At 38.6% G+C, this 23,066-nt stretch overlaps 2 protein-coding genes across 2 annotated transcripts in view; one reads left to right on the top strand and one right to left on the bottom strand.

Annotated features, from left to right (window-relative positions):
* Nucleotides 1-381: 381 nt before the first annotated feature.
* Nucleotides 382-19,653, top strand: LOC135682493 (uncharacterized). The gene is made up of 9 exons (XM_065197408.2): nucleotides 382-1,469; nucleotides 5,693-6,319; nucleotides 15,328-15,948; nucleotides 16,227-16,274; nucleotides 16,976-17,389; nucleotides 17,748-18,101; nucleotides 18,449-18,671; nucleotides 18,824-19,125; nucleotides 19,274-19,653. Exons 1-9 carry the CDS (start codon nucleotides 1,388-1,390, stop codon nucleotides 19,492-19,494), a joined length of 2,892 nt encoding a protein of 963 aa, XP_065053480.2. The 5' UTR covers nucleotides 382-1,387; the 3' UTR covers nucleotides 19,495-19,653.
* LOC135682498 (orexin receptor type 2) overlaps nucleotides 15,666-23,066 on the bottom strand; it is a 35,997-nt gene continuing 28,596 nt past the window's right edge. The window contains exons 3-4 of the transcript XR_010515702.2: nucleotides 17,431-17,475; nucleotides 15,666-16,071 (exon numbers count right to left, since the gene is read on the bottom strand). The gene's annotated coding sequence lies outside the window, so the exon portion shown is untranslated. The remainder of the gene's footprint in view (nucleotides 16,072-17,430; nucleotides 17,476-23,066) is intronic.

The raw sequence follows: 23,066 nt of genomic DNA, 5'->3' as shown, positions 1-23,066 counted from the left end.
CACGGCCAATTTTAGAATCTTTAACTTTAATGTCAAAGGTATTTTAGGAAAAATTTTCAGCTTTAAGTGAAAGTTCACTCTATAAAGTGTTTCGACTGTGTTCCGGTGGAGGAGACCTGGCACAAATTTTTACATTCCTCAGTTAGTGACCTAGATGAAATTATAAGGACAACGGAAGCAAATATAGGTTTGTTTTTAGGGCAGCGCTGTAAGGGGCTTGGATCACGTAGACCTTTTTGTGCTCTTGCAACGAAAACATGATTTCAGTGTCTCCATGCTCAAATATTCATATTGCAAGAAAGAAGTAGAACAATAGATGTGTCCCGGCCTATGCAATACTTTTTGCAACTAAGTGTTTAAAGGCTGGTATTATGTGACTATTGGCATAGATCATCGCAGAACATTGTCTGCTGATGCACGCAAAAAAAGTTTCAACTTTACCGATCAGCGCAGTTTATTGAGAAAATATGATCTCATTGAGAAATATACTGGAAGCAAATGATTCACTCAAATCTCTACAGTTTGGTTCACCTCCCGATACACCTCTGTTGATTTTGTTCTCGTGACTGATGCTTGAATTTCAATTAAACATAGCTGGTTTAGACTGCCCATTGCATTTTATCCATTATGAACACCCTTAATTAGCAAAAGCGAAGCATCTGTTGGTGACTTCGTAGAAAAATAGAAAACTGCAAAATACAACCGTTATAGCAAGCACAGAATAATAGAATTAGCTACTGGAGAAATTTAAAGATGGTGGTATTGCAGACATTTGGACCAGCACTTGCGCGTAAAGCTAGTTACATTATATTTGCATAGCGACGAAGATGCAAGGGGGAAGCTGTCAGATATACGATATGCTATAATATAAGCCAATAACATGGCTAATTCCGAACTTGTATCAAAGAGGAGCGTTTTCCGGCACTCCAAAGAACGGGATTCTCCCCTGCCCATGCCCCCAGTCCTACCACCCAGGCTGCGATGCCGGTTTTTTGTTGTAAGATCCTTGCAGGATCGTCGCTTAGAAATGTCTCGAGTAATTCAAATGAAAAGGAACTGATTGCTGCTTAAGCTAAGCGCTAAAAGTAAAGCGAGAAATGCTAGAGCTTATGAAGACAAATAAGAACAGCTGTAGGTTCCGTGAAATAGTACCTTTTCTGAGTGTATGTTGAAGATTTTGCCAAAAACTCGTCTGCCTTAAGTCCATGACAAATAGCAACAATTTCCACAAAGTTATTAAAGTCATTCAAAGGTTCAGTTTTAAAGTTATGTGAACGAACAGATGTGTAATATTTGGCAACAGTTATGTTTATCTTTCCAATCTTGAATTCTATAAAGTCTACGTGAAATCGCATTTTGCAGAACTTGAGCAGACCAATTAGTGGCAATGGATCAAAAGGTGTTTCTGAAAGGAGTTTTGCTCATGTGCATCATAATTGCAGAGTTTTACACCATAACGTTTGGCCAAGGTCAGTCACACGACACTTCTTAAAAAAAGCATTTAAAGCTTAATATTGTCTTCTATATTCATTTTCTGGTTTAACCTATATTGTTGTGCACATATACATTGCTATAAGCAATAGAGCCCTACCGCCAACGTTTAAAGTTGAATTCTAAATCCGACTTTAACGAAGATAAAGTCAGAACATCCCAAAAGTCAGAACTGAGCAACGAATTTGTGGAAAGCCCAAAATATGGATTTCAATTCAAATCATATTTTCAAAAGAAGCAAATATCAAAGCTACCTCACTGAAGTTCTAGAATGATTTATCTTTTCCTAGACAATTACCTATTACAGAATCGATAGACTTTGTCCGTTTTATGTGTGATACTACTATTATTTTACCCTGCTTTTAATAGTACCCTCATATATATGAGGAGTTAGTAAATCTGTAAATAGGGGCTCCCCCATAGTGGATGTGATTCAGGCCTTCACGCACAATTTTCTGATTCTTCACGCATTCGTGCACTGAAAAATTGGATCTTCACACACACGCAAACAATAAATGTAATTTCAGCTATTGCTCCTCAGGGCTCTGTTTGAAGGACTACAACACTAGTTTCAAACTATCATTGGTTTATTACGCACCAAATTGAGGCAATTTTTTAAATTATCATTCAAAATTTCATTCACGAATTCCTGGATAGTTAAAGCCCTTTCACGACATAACGCAAGGAAAACTTATGCTTCACGCTTCACGTAGGAATTTAAATTCACGAAATCACGCATAAAAAATGGAAATTTCACGCACGAAAATGTAGCCAATAACGCATCACGCAAATATATGGGGGGGCCCTAAATATTGTACGCCAGACAAGGACAACTTCTTACGTTGGATATGGGGGGGTGGAAACCCAGGGGGGGGGGGCACTCTGCACATAGACATACGGGGGGGGGGGGGTAAGTCCAAGAAATTTAAAGGCCACCCAAAAATATCAGCTCATTTTCAATAAGACTCAAAAATATCAGTTTTACTTATATCTTCTACCCAAAAATATCACAAATTGGAATTTTGGGTGAGATGATATGACATAGCTGTAATTTATAAGATCTTCAATTCAAAAAGCCGTGAATAGTTGCCCCTAATACATTTGATTCGGATATGGAAATCTCACGAATACCCAAAAATATCAGTGTTTCTAAATTTGATACCTAGAAATATCAGAATTGTATCTACTATTTCCGCAGGACCCAAAAATATCATTTCTGACAAATATTAAACCCAAAAATATCACTTTTGGCAAACATTTGACCCAAAAAAATCGGACCGACCCCCGTATGTCTGTGTGCCAAGTGCCCCCCTGGGGGTGGAAACAACTCCGGCTGAACTATGAAGAAGATTTTGGGTGCCAAAAGGACGTCAGCTTGTCAAGCAAGTCCTCAAGAACTGTAGAAGCTGCATCAGATTCAGGAAAAGGCCTTTCGAACAACCCAATCACTGCACCAGTTCCAGACTTTAGACAAACCTCTAGACATTTTCAAGACTTTAGACAAGCCTTTCAAACAACAGAAGTAGATTTTGCTGGTCCATTTTATCACAAGGAGAAAAGGAAGATTCAGAATGCACATTTAATTTTGTTTACACATTAAATTCTGGATGTGGAGCTCAACCTCAACAACAGGCTTCTAACATATCAAGGGAAAGTGCTAGATAGTTAAGCATTGACGCCGAATCACTCGATTCATGGCAGAAGAATCACGCCACCAAAGGAAGAAGATATGTTCAGCAGTGTATCTGCAGACTACACAGCAAGGAGAAGACGAAACAGCAGCAAAAAACGCATTCGATATCTGCAGACATGTAAGACACGGTTCTGGAAAAGATGGACGAAAGAGTAGTGAATCTAAGAGAGCAAAATCGTATCATCGACAAGCCACAGATCACTGAAGATGATATCGTTCTGATTGTGGATGAAAATCTACCAAGAAACGTGTGGCAAATGGGGTGAGTACTACGATTGATTCGAGGAGCAGACACCGTTGTAAGAGGAGAAACATTGAAGACAAGCACAAATTGTAATTATCTACGAGATCAAAAGACCTTTGCAGAAAATATGCTCACTCGAGTTGCGTGTGAGGCAAAGGGAACGTCAATCCGAGACTACAGGTGATTCTGAAGACGTACAAACCTCAGTTCAAGAAAAAAGACATCCACGTAAAGCAGCTGAAGCTGCTAAGCAAGGGATCAAAACAGCACTTATGGAGGAAAAGGAAATCAATCTTACGATTGATTTGGGGGTGGTGTGTCGTGAACTTTCTAGAATCTCCTAGCAGAATAAAGCAGAACTTCCTAGATTCTTATCATGTGTTGCTATTGTTTATTTATTTTACGTAATGTTTTGTTTTTTGATGAAATTAGCTTATTATGTAATAGCATTTCTTGCGCTTTCTGTAAGGTATTCAATAATAATTTTGGCTGTCGATTTCGTAATTATTCTCTACTTAGAGTAAAAATATGGACCCGGGACACAACCCAGTAGTAACAGAGTAAACTCATAAAAGTCGTATGTGTAATCTATGGTTTGAATCATTAATTACGACACACTGATTTATGCTGTTTTGCCGATTTATGATACTGATTTTGTCGTCACAATAATGGTTTACATACAATGCTTTACGAAACATAAAGACGCCTCTTTTTTCGCCGTGTTGACTGCTCTATTAGTCTATTGTACCCTTCGCAGTTTAGACTTGCCATCGTAGTAGTACGAAAGCCTCACGGATTTAACCAAAAAGACTTTGGGAAAGTCTATTTTGACTCATGAACTATGAGTTTCTTAATTGTCTTCCAACTTGCTCACTAAAGGTATACCCGGGGCATCAAAACTGATATTTGAGATTATCGTACCAAAGCAAACCTTTGGCTCATGCTGGTGCAGAGGATTAGAAGATTTAAAGGAACCGACTGCAATGGAACACGCGGCTTCTTTGCTTTTCATTTGAAATAGCTGCGCTCAACTCGGAATAATTTTCAACCGTTCAACACAAACGTCATCATTCCATTTAATTTTTCATTTAATTTTCAATTTTTTAGGCATGGTAGTCCCTCAGTTAGAGAAAAACTGGTTTACAGGGGGCCATGCAGTTAAATACCTTCTGAGTTAAAATAAATATTATAAATATAGTATAATACAATAAGATTAAAAGAAACAAGATTAAAACAAAAATTAAAATTTAAAAATACTAATGCGACTCATGCAATGCTGGAATTTATTAGAAATTCCTCAAATTTCCTTGAACTTGGTTGACTTTTTGCTTTTTCATTTAACCCCCTCTGAATGAGAAAAATCTCTGACCAGCTGATGTCCTTAACTTTGGAGTTCTTTAAGTTATTATTAAAGTTCCGCAGTACGCGAGGGGTTCTTTTGCTAACCCTAGTGAACATGTCACTCGTATAGGACGGCGCCTCACCATTCAGGGATTTGAAAACCATCTTGAGTGTTTCAAGATCAAGTAACTACCTGACCCTGACTCCAAGTACTTATCGTGAAGTCATAGAATTTTTTCAGCTTTCTCACTAAAAGTGTCGAAATTCTCAATGGAAAAGCTACTACCTGAAATCAAACAAACTTTTGTCTCTTCGAGTGATTTATTTTTCTAGCTAATGCTTGTAGAGTAGAGCACACTAGAACAAGATGATTGTATTGACTATTGAGTTACGTAAAGACAATAAAGGGAACTTCTAATGTGACCTACTTTAACATGATTATTCCATGTACTACACAAGTGATGTTGTATCAGCAAATGCTCGCTGTAAAAAATTGATTCAAATGAGAGTTAAAGGATGCGTAAAACACAACATATTGTTGACTTCTTTTGATGAAAAACACGGGTCTAAGCTGGAAGACATACCTTCACAAAGGAATATTTACCTTAGCGTCTAAAGCGACGCACCATTGTGAATCAATTCAGTGTCACTGGGAATTTTCATTAAAAATAGATTATATAATTTGCTGCTGTGCATAAATTATCAAATAGGCGATTTAATGTATAAAAATTCGAAATTTGACAATTTTTTAAATGAAAATGAATATAGACACCTTCACTGTATTGTTAAAGTTGTTATAGCAGTAGCTCAGAACCGAAATCAACTTGTCTTGTAAATTTGTATGTATGAAACCAACAATTTACTGAAATGCTTTCTTATAGTATAGTAGTTCTTACGATAAGAAATTTTAAAATTCTCTACAGAAAATCGGCCAAGAGACTGCCAGTCCCTTCGCACTGCCGGAGTGTCTACGAGCGGTGAATACACGATATGGATCAACGGTGTCACCCCTACAATTGTCTATTGTGACATGGTGACTGAAGGAGGTGGGTGGACCGTGTTCCAGAGACGACAAGATGCAAGCACCGTGTTTTATAGGAACTGGAATGACTATAAGATTGGATTTGGAAATGCAAGCCGAAATTTCTGGCTTGGCAATGATGCAATCAGTGAACTGACAAAGGAGGGTGTTTCCATGCGAATCGACATGACCTTGGCTGATGGCCGAAAGTTCTACGCTCGCTACTTGAACTTCAAAGTTGGAACAGAAGCAAATAAATACAAGCTTGAGATATCAGGGTTCTCTGGGAATGTTCAAGACAGCTTCGGTACACGCCATAACGGCAAAGTTTTCAGTGCCAAGGACAGAGACAATGATAATGACAACGAGCATTGCGCTCAGTTTTATAAATCTGGATGGTGGCATGACAGCTGCTTTTCTGCAAATTTGAATGCATTGTATCCTATAGATTCTAATGGAGGAGATATGTACATCAACTGGATGGGTATACTTGGAACAGCGATCACTGTCACTGACATGAAGCTGCGAGGTAAGTACATAAAACAAGGGTACTCGAGCCTCAAAGGATCAATGGAGGTAATAACAGGGGAAATGAATTGCGAAACCTAGCTTATCTATGAATTATCAGAAAGTTGCATCAACCATAAATTTAGGTAGGTCTAAGAGTAAAAGTGTTTTGATTAACAAGGATATAACTGCTACACGCTAAATGGCACATTCCCGGTGGTGGCTTAAAATTCTAAAACAATTGCCTATTGTATCCCGTTTATTGATAATTAGAAGTAATATACTGCAAATATGCAGGTCCCCAAAAACTGTTCTGCAGCATGAAGTTGCCAAGGGGCGGCGCCACGTGGTGGATTGGGGTGAACATGTCCACCCTACTTTTTTCAAGATCGATTTTCTATTTTTTCCAAAATTGGATGAAAACATAGGGGGGATGTTAGTGTTCTTCTCTGAGATCGGAACTTTTTTCCCTTTTGATGGTCAGATACGGTTCTTTTCAGATCTTAACTGACATAGAGTATGGTGTGTTGGATCATCAGTTCCGTAACTAAACTGAGAAACTAAAATGAAGATCATAAGCGTACGAGCTGCAGCCCCCCCCCCCCCCCAGTTTTCGAAAACCATGTCAGTCGAGCAAATTTTCGAAAATTCTCCGCAAACAGTCGGGCAGAAATGACACTGGAAAGTGATGGGACTTGCTTAAGGCAATTCGGTTCAACATTGTTCGAGGAGATTAGTCCAAGATAGTGATTTCTTTTCAATATGTTTTGACGGTCAAAGGCTTGACGGCCCCCCCCCCCCTCCTAATGGTTCTCGCAGTAGGAACTTTGATAGTTTCTTTCAATGAAACTATTATCGTGGCTCCGGACTCACTTTGAAGTTTATATTAGGCCTTAAAAATTTTAAATACCGCCCTCTGTCCTCAACGAAATTGCGTGACGCAAGAGCAGTGTGCATTTATTGTCTGATGGGAATGACGCAATCGTTTCGAATCTCAAATTCAGAAAACGACGTAATGCTATCACAGTCATTTAACAGATAAATAGGGCTCACTTGGAATGATAATTCAGATTTGAGTTGAAGTGGTGGAGTATTGTGAAGTCTTCATAAGAAAGAGAATTGACAAGAGCAAGATATTTTCATCTGACAGTCATGGCTTCGACAACAAGAAAAAGAAAATACCGATACTCAGTTGAATGCAAAGAATGTAACAGTGTCTTTGATTCTGACTACAAGGTTGCACACATGAAAACATGCACAATGGCCAAAATTTTGAATGCATTGCCGTACTAGAAGCATCACAGTCAACAATGAGTGGATACTTTGCGAAGGCTCCCGTTAAGTGTACTGCTGGAGAGAGCGGACAAGAGCAAGAGCAAGCTGATAGTGAACAATGCCATTCTGTAATTCAAGAGATACACGAAGAAGAGCAGGCCAAGGACCAACAAGCCTACGACGAAAATAGCACAGAAAAAGAGACCTTTCAAGCGCCACACGAAAAAGACCAGGCCAAAGACCAACAAGCCCACGACAAAAGTAGCACAGAAAAAGAGACCTTTCAAGCGCCACACGAAAAAGACCAGGCCAAGGACCAACAAGCCCACGACAAAAGTAGCACAGAAAAAGAGACCTTTCAAGCGCCACACGAAAAAGACCAGGCCAAGGACCAACAAGCCCACGACAAAAGTAGCACAGAAAAAGAGACCTTTCAAGCGCCAAACGAAAAAGACCAGGCCAAGGACCAACAAGCCCACGACGAAAATAGCACAGAAAAAGAGACCTTTCAAGCGCCACACGAAAAAGACCAGGCCAAGGACCAACAAGCCCACGACAAAAGTAGCACAGAAAAAGAGACCTTTCAAGCGCCACACGAAAAAGACCAGGCCAAGGACCGACAAGCCCACGACGAAAGTAGCACAGAAAAAGAGACCTTTCAAGCGCCACACGAAAAATACCAGGCCAAGGACCAACAAGCCCACGACGAAAATAGCACAGAAAAAAAGACCTCTCAAGAGATACACGAAGAAGACCAGGCCAAGGACCAACAAGCCCATGACAAAAGTAGCACAGAAAAAGAGACCTTTCAAGCGCCACACGAAAAAGACCAGGCCAAGGACCGACAAGCCCACGACGAAAGTAGCACAGAAAAAGAGACCTTTCAAGCGCCACACGAAAAAGACCAGGCCAAGGACCAACAAGCCCACGACAAAAGTAGCACAGAAAAAGAGACCTTTCAAGCGCCACACGAAAAATACCAGGCCAAGGACCAACAAGCCCACGACGAAAATAGCACAGAAAAAGAGACCTCTCAAGAGATACACGAAGAAGAGCAGACCAAGGACGAACAGGCCCATGAAGAAAGTAACAAAGAAATCGAGATGTCTATTTCATTAACAAGGGATGATTACGATAATAATAATAATAATAATAATAATAATAATATCATATTTATACAGGTTAACTTTGGTCAGCAACAACGTGCTGTTATCAATAAAGGACCTGTCTAAAATATACATGGATTACCGAAATAAAAATTAAATACATGATGAAAATGAAATCTTAAAAGTCGAAGTTAAAATTTTTACAAAAAGTCTTAAATCTTAGAATTGAAGTTTCACACTTCATTTCGTCTGTTAGTTTATTAAAAATCTTTGCTCCTTGAAAGTAAAAGGCCTTCTTACCTGCTTCTGATTGCACTTTGGGCAAAACAATATTTTTTGCATTGGCACGAGTACACTGCCTGTGTTTTACTCTAGTGAAGTAGTTTCGAAAGGCGTGTGTCGATACGCTATTCAAACTTTTGAAAACTTCAAGAGCACACATCTTGTTTCGTATACTACTGACTTTCTCCAGCTGTACACTGTCCCTGTTGCCATTTATTACTTTCAGTGCCCGTCCGTCAATGTTCTCATACACCATCTTTTTTGATGGTGCCATGTGAAGGATCACATTGTTACAATTAAGCAGAATTGGTAAAATTGTTACCTTGTAAATTGTTTCTGCTGTGTAAGGACTTATATTATGCCGTATACGCGACAATAACTTTACTCTAGATGTGGCTTTTTTTATTGTTTTTTCGAAATGATCAGAAAATGTCAGGTTCTTGTCCATCTTTACTCCTAGATATTCGTATTCTTTAGATTCTGTGATATTTGTGTTATTGATCTTGATCTCCATAGGTTTTGATTTCGAAGTTCTCTGATGTGTACCATAAAGGACGCACTCGGTCTTGGTCTTTTTAAGATTAATAACGAGATTATTTTGCTGAAGCCAGTAAGCAATCTGTTTTAGATCACTGTTTAACTTTTCTTCGATAATATCACAATTTTTACCAGCAACGTACAAAACAGAATCATCAGCATAGAGGGTCATTTCACATTGGCTTAAATTTTCATCGATATCGTTTATTAGTAAGGTAAAAAGCAATGGACCCAATATGGATCCCTGCGGTACTCCACAGGAAATAGCTTGACTTTCTGACAAGGCTCCATCATATGATACAATTTGCGTTCTACCAAACAGATAGTTCTCGAACCAGCAAAGCTCCTTGTTTTTAATACCATAATTAAGAAGTTTAGATAGGAGTCTCTCATGGTCCACTGTGTCAAAAGCCTTTTGCAGGTCAATAAATACAGCTCCAGTCATAAGGCCCCTGTCCATATTGGTTCTGATGAAATCTGAGAAAAATGTAACTGCATGTTGAGTAGATGATCGCTTTCGAAAACCAAACTGTCTCTCCGAAAGCATATTATTAGCCTCAAGATAGTCATAGAGCTGATTGTGCACAACCCGCTCAAAGACTTTTGAAATAACAGGGAGTATAGAAATTGGTCTATAGTTATCCATGATCGTCTTTTCACCTGACTTGTAGACTGGTGTAATTTTAGAGCATTTTTCAGCACATGGGAAGATTGCCATTTCAAGACATCGATTAATCAAATTTGAGAGAGGACCAGCTATCTCGTTTGCCCCATCAACAATCAACGTTGTTGGTATATCATCACAACCAGCAGCCTTTTTTCTTTTTAGTTTCGTTAAAATGTCTCTGATGTCTTTGATGTTTGTCATTTTGAAATTAAAGGTTACCTTTTTGGGGTTCTGTCTATGATCCAATGTTGAGTGTTTGTGATATTCCAAACTTTGATTCACTATTGCTGGTAAAGTATTTTGCAATTTTCTGCCAATCGTCGCGAAAAACATGCAGAATTCGTTTGATATAGTTTTCTTTTCAGAAGTAATTTCTCCATTTATTTCAAATACCTTGCTGCTTCGATCTTTTGAGGATTTTGCTGGATAACATTTTTTAATTTGCTCCCAAAACTGCTTTGGTCTGTTAATGTTTTCTTGAAAGACAGATCTTGTGTAAGTTGCCTTGCTGTATCTGATGATTCGAGTTGCTGCATTTCGTAAGCGACGATATGTGGACCAATCATTTTCTTTTCCTGTCTTTCTTGCTTTCTTCAACTAGTAATCTCTCTCATTCATTTTGGATCTAATTTCATTTGTTAGCCATGGACAATCACGCCCTTTTTACCTTTTTCTTTGTTAGGGGTGTATGCTTATCTATTACTGACTTCAAGAGCCCTTTGAAAATTGTCAAATTCGTCCCTATCAGGTGGGTCTCAGTAACGCCAAAAAATTCGATGAATTTTAAGTCCTCGATTTTCTTTGCAAGACCATTTATGTTTTGGTGGAATAATTTTAGTCCTCTTGATTGTAAAAACGTTGTGATATCGTTGTAAATATTTTCTGTCATTTGAATATCTGGATTGACTTGTTTATCTGCCAAGCACGAACGGCAATAAACCCTCTCGCATCCGTTTTCAATTTGATCAACGAGGCATTTTAGGTGGAGCTTTTGGCCACACGCGAAGCACTTATCAGAGCTCTGATTCTTTCTCATCGGCCTTTTACATGTGGTGCATTTCTGGCATGGACCTGGACACATCTCGACATCCCCAGCAAGAAGTAGTAACAATTGTAGTCCCACATGCGTGCGTGTGTTATGAAATACATGAATTCCCTTTTCTTGTTTGTGGACCCATACAGAAGCACATATTCTTGAGTTTTGCACATCCTTTGCCTCTTCACCGTAGAAAGAGAAGCAGACTGAGTTTGCACTTGCAAAGGATTCTTTTCTGATGTTGGATAGAACGAATATTACAACAGCAAAATATACTGCGGCCGCCATGATGCTAACCTTCTAAATGAGACCTCTAGTCAAGATGAGCAACAAACAATCTAATGCCAGCCTGGACTCCACTGTGAATCAGGAACTTGACCTTGAACGTCCTCAACAGCCACTGCTGCGACAGTTCCCAGGACGAAAATTTGGCAATGAGAACTTTGTACGAAGATTCAAGCCTGAATGGTACAAGACGTATACTTGGTTATCGTACAGTGCAGGTAAAGATGAAAGCACTTGCTTCGCATGTTCAAAATTCAGCAAAGAAAGTTCGTTTGTTTTTAACAACTGGAAGATACCATAGAAACTCAGTAAACATAATGCAAGTGAAAAGCATCTAGATTTGATGTCAAAATGGGTCCTGCACAAAGCCGCAAAAAATAATTCTTCCTCAGTTCTGCAGCAATTGGACAGTTTCCACTCCGAAAAGGTAGAGAGCAATCGTCAGTACTTGCAAATCATTATTGAATGCATAATGTTCGCTGCACAACAAAATATTGCTGTTCGTGGACACGAAGAAGCAAGGCAGAATATTTGGGAGGTATCTGACATCAATCGAGGAAATTTTTTGGAGCTACTACATTTAAGGTGTCGAGATTTGCCTTGGTTAAAGGAGAAGCTGCAAAACCAGTTCAAATCCCATGCACAATGGACTTCTCCTTCAATACAAAACGAGCTCATAGGTATCCTGTCAGACCAAGTTTTGGAGAGGACTCTTACAGAAATTAAGTCTTGCAAATTTTACAGCATCATTGTGGATGAAACATCCGATATGAGCAAGGTGGAGCAAGTTTCGATTTTCATTCGATATGTATTTGAAGGCACAACAAAGAAAACTTTCCTTGGATTCTTCGATACAGAAAACACGGAGGGTAAGGTTTTGTATGAGCTTGTGACGAAGGTGTTTAAGAAGTTCAACCTAATACTGAGTGACATCATTGCTGAGTGTTTCGACGGTGCAGCTAACATGAGAGGGGTGCACAAAGGTCTTGCGACCCGAATGAAAGAACATTCTCCAAAGGCTATTTATGTTCACTGCTATGGTCACCTACTAAACCTAGCCTTAGAAAATGCCCTCACAGAGCTGGAGCCTTTACGCACTCACTTGGTACAGTCCAGAAGCTTTACAGCTTCTTGGAGGGTAGCACAAAGCCATATGCTACTTTAAAGAACATCCAGTTGGAGGAAAGTGGTCATAGACGTACCTTGAAGTCACTGAGTGCAACACGAGGGTCTTGCCGTTGGTCAGCTGTGAAAGCCACAACTGAGCAAATCCCAGTGATTCTTAAGGCGCTGCTCATTTTTACAGATAACAGTGATCCATCCTGTTATAACGAGAGCAGTTCTTTGGTACAAGCCATATGCAACTTTGACTTTGTTTTTGGCTTGCTGATATTAAGGCTGATCTTATCCAGTACGGATGCCTTAAGCAGGTATTTGCAAGGGAAAGACATAGACGTGATAACTGCAAAGAGAACAGCTGATGCGGTCGTCCTTACACTAAGCGGATGCCGTAACGAAGAGAGCTTTGAGCTATTTTGGGAGTCAGTTGGTAGAATAGTCTCACAAATAAAGAAATGGATCAACGACACAAATTTTTCGTTAAGAGATCCAAGATTGCCACGAAGAAAGCCATCAAAGCAACAGCAGGCCCTTGTTGGTGAAAACCAAGAAAACCATCAAGAGATCAGTCCAAAGGACCATTACCGTGTCACTACGAAAGTGTTGACACAGCTATGGCTGAAATACAGTCCCGCTTTGCAGAAAATGACCAGCAAATTCTATGTGCTTTGGCAGACGTGGTATTTTCAAATTACCCAAAGACTGAAAGCTACGAGTCAATATCGTTGCATTATCAAATCGAGCAAGAGTGCCTTAAAAATGATAAGATGGTTTTTGAAAATTACAAGAAGCAAAGCACTTCTGAATCTTATGGTAATAATGCAGCAATGCTTGTCCAGAAGATGTTTCAAGAAGGTGTGCATCAAATACTGCCATTCCTGTATGAAACAACATCATTGCTAGCAACGTTTCCAGCAACATCTTGCTCAGCTGAAAGATCATTCAGTGGCCTTCGACGGCTGAAAACATATCTCAGATCAACCATGGGCCGAGAACGGCTGAGCAATTTGGCACTACTTAGCATCGAGAGGAAATTTTCAAACGAAGTTATGAAAAGTGACATGATTGCAATGATTGATACATTTAGACATAGAAAGGGTCAGGACTCACATTTCTTTTGACTAAGTCGAATTCAAGAATTAATAGTAGTATTTTAAGTGATATTAAGTAAAATATTGGAAAATATTATACATTGCTGCCCTTATCTATGGTAAACTTAGATCAAACTTTTGGGATAAGGATAGCATGTCCCCCCAAACATGTCTCTGATTGGTTTGCTCTACTCTCAACTGACTATTTTCACTTTAGATATTTCGGTGAAAAAGAACTCGTAATGTAAATATTCCTATGTCAAAGTTCCTTATCACCAACAGGCTCATAAATATATGTATGCCTCTGTACTCGGGCAAAAATCCTAACCCCCCCCCTCCCCCTGTGAAAATTCTGCCGTACGCTTATGATGAAGATGATCTATAAAACATAGCTTTATCGTGCCAAACAGTTGGTTCTAAGTGTTTAGTCTATGCCTTCCTTCCTTGTTAAAGGTTTTTAAGCGAAAATTAACTTTAAAACTTTTTTAAGCTGTAAGGAGAGTGTTGCAGCCCGGTTACAGCTTAATATCAGACGAAAGGTTAGAAAAAACCTTGTTGAAATTAGCATCGATCGAGATATGGCAGATAAAAAGACAAAGGAAGCCTCGTTATTAAGTTTAAAACCATCGATAGCTAAGATACCACTCTGAAATTAGCTTTAATGTGTGTAAACATTTGCCTATGAAATTCAACTCTTCTATTAAGGGTTTCAAAATATGTCAAACTTGGTTATCAATAATGAGCGTGATTTCTCGTAGGGTGTTGCACCGGTATCCAACCCAAGCCTCTTTATCAGCTCCGCCCTTTCCATTGTCCACCCCACTATTTTGGGGCTGGCACCGCTCTGGGAGCCCCCTTAAAAAATTCCCAAGGTACAGTTGCTCGTCTCCCAAGCAGACGGCGTCATGTTTATCACATTCACGAGCGGCCGTAGCACTTGCACCTTAGGAGAAACCAAAATGGAATGGAATACAAAATAACTACTTTAACCCTACCCAGACCGGGCTTTTTGGGTTTGTTAGAAAACTAAAGGGGGGCTCATTCAGCCCCCCCCTCCCGCTCTAAAATCTTTGTTCCTTGGTATATGTTGACAAAAATCACCAGGGACATAGCAGAGGTAAATTTTAAAAAGATGTCCAAAAATAGAAATGATGTCATAATTCAAGATATTATTCAAGACATAATGACAAGGGTACACAAAAATGACGTCATAGTCAAACTCAAGTAAAACACGACTGACTTTTGTACATAGAAAATGAAGTGGTAACAAGGATTTCATAAAATGATTATAAGATGAACCTGACATAAGTGCATCAGAAGACTCCTTAAAAGTAAGACTCCTTAAAATAGCCAAATTTCCTCAGTTTAATTATTTCAAATTCACCCTTTATATGGATAGAAACTTAAAGTCAAAAAGCATCGTGATGGTTGAGTCTACCAATGTGGATCACTGCTCGATTAAGTGAATGGGGGCGGGGAGATGAATGAGCGCCCCAGTCTGGATAGGGTTAATCATGCATTGTCATGTAGGTATCTATTGCGAGAACTTTTCAAAAATAGGGATTTTGTAGAATGGAAGGCCTACTTTGAAATGATTTCGCATTAGATTAGCCATGCCTCTTTCTAACACAGGGCGAAAAGATTGCCAGACATTGTTGCTAGAAGGAAACAGGGTAAGCAAAGAGTATACAATATGGACCAATGGCTTGACACCAAAAACAGTGTACTGCGATATGGATACCGACAATGGAGGCTGGAATGTCATCCAAAGAAGAAAGGATGCAAACACAGACTTCTACAGAACATATAATGATTATAAACAAGGGTTTGGTGACATTCACGGAAATTTCTGGCTTGGCCTGGATACTATAAATGCATTAACTGCTCATGGATATACGTTACGAGTCGATATGAAGGATGCCAATGGGCAGCAATGGTACGCTCAATACAAGCTTTTTCAAGTGGGAAACAGCGCAGCCAATTACAAACTGACTGTCTCTGGATACACCGGAAATTCAGGAGATTCCCTGACCAGTCATAATAATGCTCAGTTTAGTGCCAAGGATGCAGACCACGACTCTTGGTATTTCAATTGCGCCAGAACGAACCAAGCTGCTTGGTGGTACAAAAGCTGTTTCGATTCTTCGTTGAACTCTGCTTATCCAACTGGCTCTGGAGGACAATTCAACCAAATGACTTGGCTGAATGACTTAGGTTACGGTACAATTAAGTTTTCAGAAATGAAGGTCCGAAGTGAGTGGAAATAAACTATTGAATCTAGAAACATACTTGCTTTGATTTCTAAGACTTTGACGTCATTAGTTTCCAGTTTCAAAACTTTTTCTCGTGGTTTATCGAATAAAATTACAAATGTACCTGGAAGAAAATGTTGAAAGATTTAAAAATGGAATTTCAAGTTGAGTACGAAATGCATAACAACAATTCTACAAAATACCGTATTACATGCTTTTAATTGTATTTTCAAATCATGCTGCAGCTTGTTAAAAACACTCATTTCATTTTTTTTCTAGAAAACTTCACAATTACTCCACCACCGACAGCAACACCGATTAGAACCAGTAAGTAATAGATCAGATAATTCTGCAGGAATGTTTTTGCTAAAATACCCACAAATATATATAATTACTGAAAATTGGCACACCGCAGGATATTAATTTGCTGACACAAACGACCAACCTTGAGGTACTCAGTTGTAGAATTATTGCTCAGCAATACATCGAGCTTTCTTATTATAACTATCAAGTTTACTTAAATGGAGCCATGATATCTTCAAAAGCCTTGAATATTCGTTTACTGAAAAACATGGCTCAAAATTAGCATCTTAAGGCAGGAGAGAATTGAAAAAGGAGAGGCCTCACAGTGCTTTTGCTCTCAAGTCATAGCTCATTATTTTATCACTTTGATTTTACTTGAACTTGTTCAGAAACAGGTTTTTGCATATTCTCACATACCCACTTCACAAACCATTAAATCATTGAATTATTAAACTATTAAATAAGGTTCTGGCACTGCAAAATTTGAAGATAGCGCGACACGGCGGATAGAAATAATTTCTGCTATTCCGTGCCATCTTTCAACAATTGAACAAATTATGGAAGAACTGACACTCATATTTTAACAGAGAAATAAGATATGACTTTGTGTAATAATTGTTGAATGAAAACACTTAGCTAGGGACAATTGACTATAACATCAAAATAAAGGCCGAGAATGATCTACTGAGAGAAGTTTATAAAAATGAAAGTTGATTCCATTTCAGCTTCTGCACCTATAACAAAGCACACTGCTTATGTAAGTGGCTGCAGAAGTTACCGAGTGTTGTCAGATGAAGCTAGATTATACACGGAGACAAACAGTCGCAATTCAACATGTGACAGTAAATTACATGGCTGGTACAGATTTATGTACAACGCAGGCAACAAACTGCTAGATACATGCCCCGCTTCAATTGGAGGCTCGCGTCTCTCTTGTGGATCTGAATGGCAAGGTTGGCTTGATGGTCTTCACCCAACAGAAAATGAAAAAGAGGTCAATAGGAGTGTCTGCTTTTCAAGATACGATAACTGCACGTGTGATTATAGTACGACAATAAAAGTGAGAAACTGCGGTCAGTATTATGTGTATTACCTGAATAGAGTGCCAAAGTGTCCCCAGAGGTATTGCGGAGCCAGAGGTAAATCATAATATATAATCAATGCACCATCTTATACTTACGTTGTAATTCACAGTCAAGCTTTTGCTTTTTGAGATTCCAATGACCTATAGGAGCAAAGAAATAATTCATCTATATACGAACTCATGGCTAATAAATAACAGGGTTTCTTAATCATAGATTCTTCTATTTGCTTAATTAACACACAGAGATTAACATGGACTGGAAGTGAAATTTTGTCAAATAAGATATGATTTCATTTTGTTATAATTGTCCTTTTTAAACAATAAAAATTCATGTGATTCAATTTGCAACAGATATTAACAAACCAAAATTGTGTTAAACTGAGAAAGCTAAATTTCGATTTCTTCCAATTTAGATAAAAGAGCGACTGTATCCTGCACTGACAACTTCATCCGAGTTGAGCTGGACGAGAAATATTTCAATGCCTCGCTTTACGGAAGCATAACCCTGCGCGATAACACATGCACGGCCTCGTATTCAAATGGGAAAATAATTCTAGGCAGCTTACCAAGTTCATGCGGCGCAACGATGACTGAGACGCCAAACGAGATCATATATGAGAACAAGATTATTATGAAAGCGAGGATGAGTGGAGCAGAAGTGATTTCCCGTAATCATGATCAATCAATCAATATCAGATGTGTTTATAAAAGGAGTGGGTTCGTGGGTGTATCTTTCGATCCTATCATGAGCTATAGTGGGTTTGAAGGTAAGCGCCCGTTGGCACTGGATGAAGTCACCAATTTATTTCTTTCTGTAGGGATTTAATTGTTTACGATAAAAACGTGTGGGATAAGGCACCCGGCGTGTGCAATGTTAATGAAAGCATGACACCACGCTTGTCCATGATTTCCGCGAACATGTTCCGTGACAGAGGGGTCTTTTGCCGACTAGAAAGTCATAGAAAAGGGTATTCTATGAAATGGTATGGACGAGGGTGGTGTAACTTTTACTACTGGATTGCACCCAACGGGAAAAGGCTCAGTATCAAAGAAAAATAAACTGCATAATGGAATATTATCTTTACAATTATGATACATCCCCTTTCATTTACAGCTGGGATCGGAAAGTTCCAGTTCAATTTTGCCATGTACCAAAGCGAACAGTTTCTGAGCCGCTACTACGCATACCCGGTTAAAGTAAATACACGAGATCGCTTGCACTTCCAGATGTCTGCCATTGTAGAGGACAGTAGACTTGAGTTATTGATTGACCAATGCTATTCAACGCCGAATATGAACAGAACATACCACAACAAATACATGATCATCAACAATGGGTACGTCACCTCAATTTTTACATATAGTTGCAGCATGGTTGTTAAATCTAAAATATTGGTTTAGAGACATTTTCAAAACATCGTCGACAGAGACTGTTAAATTCGAGAATGTTTTATAGATATTGAGAATGTAATTGCATTTTATTCTTCAGGTGTCCAACTGACAACACTGTTGCATTTCACGGAAGTAAAGCACAATTCCAAAGATTCAGCATGGATGCTTTCCGTTACCTCAGCAACACGACAACTGTATTTATTCACTGCCTCGTTTTCCTGTGTCACAAGTCGTCTACAGTGGCAAAATGCAAGCAACGTTGCTCTGGAAGCAACAACCGTATAAGACGAGACACAAGCGAAAAAACGCTCTCTGATCCTTCGACTGCTTCAAAGTATTATCTTCTCGAAGTTGGTCCTGTTGTAAAAAATGCCGAAGACAACAAAAAGAAAGTCTTAGGTTTGTGTTGTCAATAGCGAATATCAGTACAGTCTCCAATTTTCTTTCAAAGCATTTTAGGCCTAAATTAGATAAAAAGATAATTTTTCTATTTCTTTACACCGTCATTGATGAATTTTTTATAAAGTTGTATCTTTTTATTTTACAGAAAAGGAAGAAATTGATGTGAAGTTTGTCGTTTTGGCTGTTGGACTTGTTGCAATGACAGTTGTTGTTGTTGCTCTTATCTTTAAGAAGCGTAGGTCAAGCCAGGCCTCTACAAACCATGCTCTAGAAATCGGCATTGACAATGCAATCGGAAAAATGGCAGCTGTCAGTGAAGGTGATGATTCAGTCAGTCAATTGAAAGTAACTGAAAGAAGGATGTGATATATTAGCCTTGAAAGGCTTGTATTTAAGCTTTAAAGAAGACTTTATCGTTCGAAGTTTCTCAAATGTATCTTCAACTTTTCTTTGCTTGTGAATTGAGGCATCACTGGTGGTCTGCCACTGAATGTTATATGATTATAGAATATATATGTTGTTGAACTATTCTGCCACTTCACGCCCGATTCTGCCACTCATTTATTGAAACTGTTGTCGCATTTTCTTTTGCTTGAATTAGTAAAAGATCATAAAATGCTGATTTCAAATACTTTAGGACAGTGGTGCCTTGGAGAGAGTTATAAGAAAGATTTGGGGCGGGGTGCCTCTCTTAAGTTTGGTTCAACGAATTCCTGACTTGAAAATTTGAATTAACCCTTTATTATGCTCTTGATTTTCCGTCATTGAGCAATCAATTTTTTGTGTCGGTAAATAGTCTGAATGATTTCATATATCGAATGATTTCATAAGGGTGTGACCATGGATGTGGTCCTGGGTGTGGCTTCTAGAAGTTCCCTATAGCACAGCCCCCTTCCCAACTTTTTAGGACGGTCCCCGTGGGATAGGAATACAATTCTTTAGTACATATGGCGTCACATATGGCGCTGTAACCAAGAAATATTTTCTGAAACAGGGTAGAATGGCATTTTGTGTAAGTGCTCGGGGAGGGGGAGGGCTATAGGATTCTGTTTGTTGAAGTATGGGATGTCTATCATGAGCAAAAATCATAAATTTTTAGTGCAAATTTTTCCAAATGACATTAAGACTAACGGGGACAAAAGCAAGTGGATCATTATAGAGGCCATGGTAGGATGAGAATTCTAATTTTTTAAGAAATTTTTCTTCCGAACTGTATATCAACTGTACCTACCAAATTGATTTGTGGAAATAGCCCTATTGCCATATTTCTAGTTTCTTGATAACCACCAACATTTTACTAATGATTATCAGTCTTAAAATATGGATTAACGTAATACGAACATTTAAACTTGTCGTAAGAAGAAAAGCAACATCTAAGCATAACCAAATTGCCGTTCTGGTACTCATTAAAACCAATATTAGATATCGGATATATTTAAAAATAAGAAAGAAATTGAAACAAGTCAATAAACAGCCAATTATCTCTTTCTCTGCTTTGCCCATTTTATAGCTTTTTGCTGTAGATCCATTTGATCTAAAATACCTCTTTCACAATATAGAAGCATCAAGGAATTGAGCCGTTCAGCTTTGTTCTTGATCGAAGAAAATTTTTAACAATTTTCTGCAGGTTAACTGTCCTTTCAGGCCTTTCACTTTGCACAATTGAAAAAGAAGATTTGAGAGCAAATGCATACCATAAATCCTCGAATAAGCCCCCACGCTGGAATAAGCCCCCCCCTCAAATAAGCCCCCCATTTAAAAAATCATTTTTTCGAATAAACATAATTGCAGAAGAATATCTTCTTTCAAGAAAGCCCCACAGGACAATAGCTATACAGTATTACTTCCTTTGACTGGAGACCGAAAAGCAAAAAAGCGACTTTTGTGATGATAAAAAATTAATATTTGTTAGATCTTCCAGATCACTTTGAACTCTTTTAATGATACCAGTTGTTGTAATCAGAAGCTCAAAATGCTTGTGTTTAACTTTTTTCCAATTAATTGGTCAACAGGAATTTCCACCATTTTCTTGATCCTTGTCATGGCTCTGAAATTTGCCGGGACAACAAGCCGGTATTCGTACAATCAATTCGATGACATCAGCAAAATTAAACTTGCCTTACACCAAATGAAAGCTTTTTTAGAACTATTCGAATATGGAATTATCATTGTTGTACGAATATACAATTATTACAGAAGATATTAGCCTTTAAATTTGAATTGTCTATGCTTTATGACGTCACGAATCACGTGCAATCTCAAAATTATCTGCGATGGCTCATCTGGGAATATTGATCTTAAGCCATTGAAATGTAGGATTCTGAAGAGAAAACTGAGATTATGCAATTTGTGAGCTTTTAGCAGTTCTTTCTCTGTCTATAAAATTTGTTTGACAGCTGGTGATCCTGCCCAGATTTCAGAGCAACTACTCCCACCCCCACTCTTTTTTCCACAGTCGACAGCCTTTCTGAACCTTGTCTTCTTCATCTTGTTCATTTTTCGTTTTTAACTTTTCTTTTGCAAATTTTTCTTTATCGCTCTGTTGCTGTTTTTGGATAGACCTTGATAAATTTAAGTAGAACTTCTTCGCCGTTTTGCATTTTAGCAGCTTTATAATCCATAACTACCTTTATTAACAAAGCTGTCTCCTTGTCTGTCAATTCAAAAAATGGATGCTTATCTTTGCTTCCAAATGACGCCATCTTAGATGTTCTCCAGCGAAAATGAATATTCACAATTATCTTGTCATTGCGCATGCTTTTAAAGGGAGATTCGATTTTGACCCGTTCCCGTTCCTATGTAAACGCTTTATAGTTTAGAATCCGATCTTGTGTGATGTAAACACTTGTGGTGTGGATCGTACCCATATCACACCAAGGAGTTCCGAAACTTTGGATCCGTTCCTTCTTCTCTCGTTTAACCGAGCCCGAAGTCCTGTTTATACGAGACTTGGCCAGATCGGATCAGGCACGAAGCTTTTCGGAGGAGTAGTATTGCCTTATGCTGACAAAAAGGGCGTGTCTCATTCTTTTTAGGTGTGGTCATAAAATAAGTAACTTTAAATGCTGCTTTCATGTGTTTCTAACTTATTGTTAAGACTTCTAAAATTTCAACTTGTATTTTTAGTGCATACTTAGTGCAGAAAGTTTAGCACGTTACAATTGTTTCAAAAAGATTATAATTACACTATAGGGTGAAAAAAACAAGTGCCGACGGACAAAGTATGGGGACCAAGAACCCTCCTTTAGCGGAGCCCTTGGAGGGCAATGCCGAGTGAAGCTCGGCTTGTAAACTGAGCAAAGCGAAGAAGCTCGCTGCTCGTTATTTGAAGGTGAGAAAGAAAGTGAGGGTATTGAAGAGCCTAAATAACGGTATTGAAGAACTTCTAAAAGTTTTGAATCTTGCAATTGAGTAGAAGGGCATTTAAAAGATAACTCCCAGCGTCTACTAATTCCTTCTACTAACTGCCATTTTATTTCGATCTGCTGTAGGTATCTTGAAAATGGACTAACTTTTGATATAATGCTTTATTTCAAATGTTTTGAGAAATGTCGTCATAGATTAAGCACTACAATCAGAATTTCATATGAATATCTCTGATTATTGCAATTGGCCGGCTTCAAGGGCACTTTAATGAAAAGGGCACTCTGGCCCCTCTTGCCCCTCTTGCCCCTCCTATCAAAAGGTAACAGGGGCGGTAGACCCCTCGCGCCCCCCTTCTCCGGCGTTCCTGAGTTTGATACAGATTTATCATCTTGCCCCGAATAAAGAATTTTGCAATTTAATGGACCTTTTGTGGATTTTTATAAAGAATTTTATATATATTAAGAGTAAGTCATGTGTTGTATTAGTTTGTACAGGATAAATAGGGAGCTAAGCAATAATGATAGGTGCAACAGAGCCTTGTCATTTCGTCTACTTAAATGAGAGTGTTCAGG

This window comes from Rhopilema esculentum, chromosome 16, assembly GCF_057945365.1.
Source record: "Rhopilema esculentum isolate cy_ngs chromosome 16, ASM5794536v1, whole genome shotgun sequence".
In the NCBI taxonomy this organism is placed as follows: domain Eukaryota; kingdom Metazoa; phylum Cnidaria; class Scyphozoa; order Rhizostomeae; family Rhizostomatidae; genus Rhopilema; species Rhopilema esculentum.
The sequence above is the reverse complement of the archived record's forward strand: the minus strand, read 5'-3'. Positions and strand labels throughout refer to the sequence as shown.

Coding starts and splice junctions, on each gene's coding strand:
- LOC135682493 (XM_065197408.2), top strand. CDS start 1,388: ATGGATCAAAAGGTGTTTCTGAAAGGAGTTTTGCTCATGTGCATCATA. Junction 1,470..5,692: donor CACCATAACGTTTGGCCAAG/GTCAGTCACACG, acceptor AATTCTCTACAG/AAAATCGGCCAAGAGACTGC. Junction 19,126..19,273: donor CAACAAAAAGAAAGTCTTAG/GTTTGTGTTGTC, acceptor TTTATTTTACAG/AAAAGGAAGAAATTGATGTG.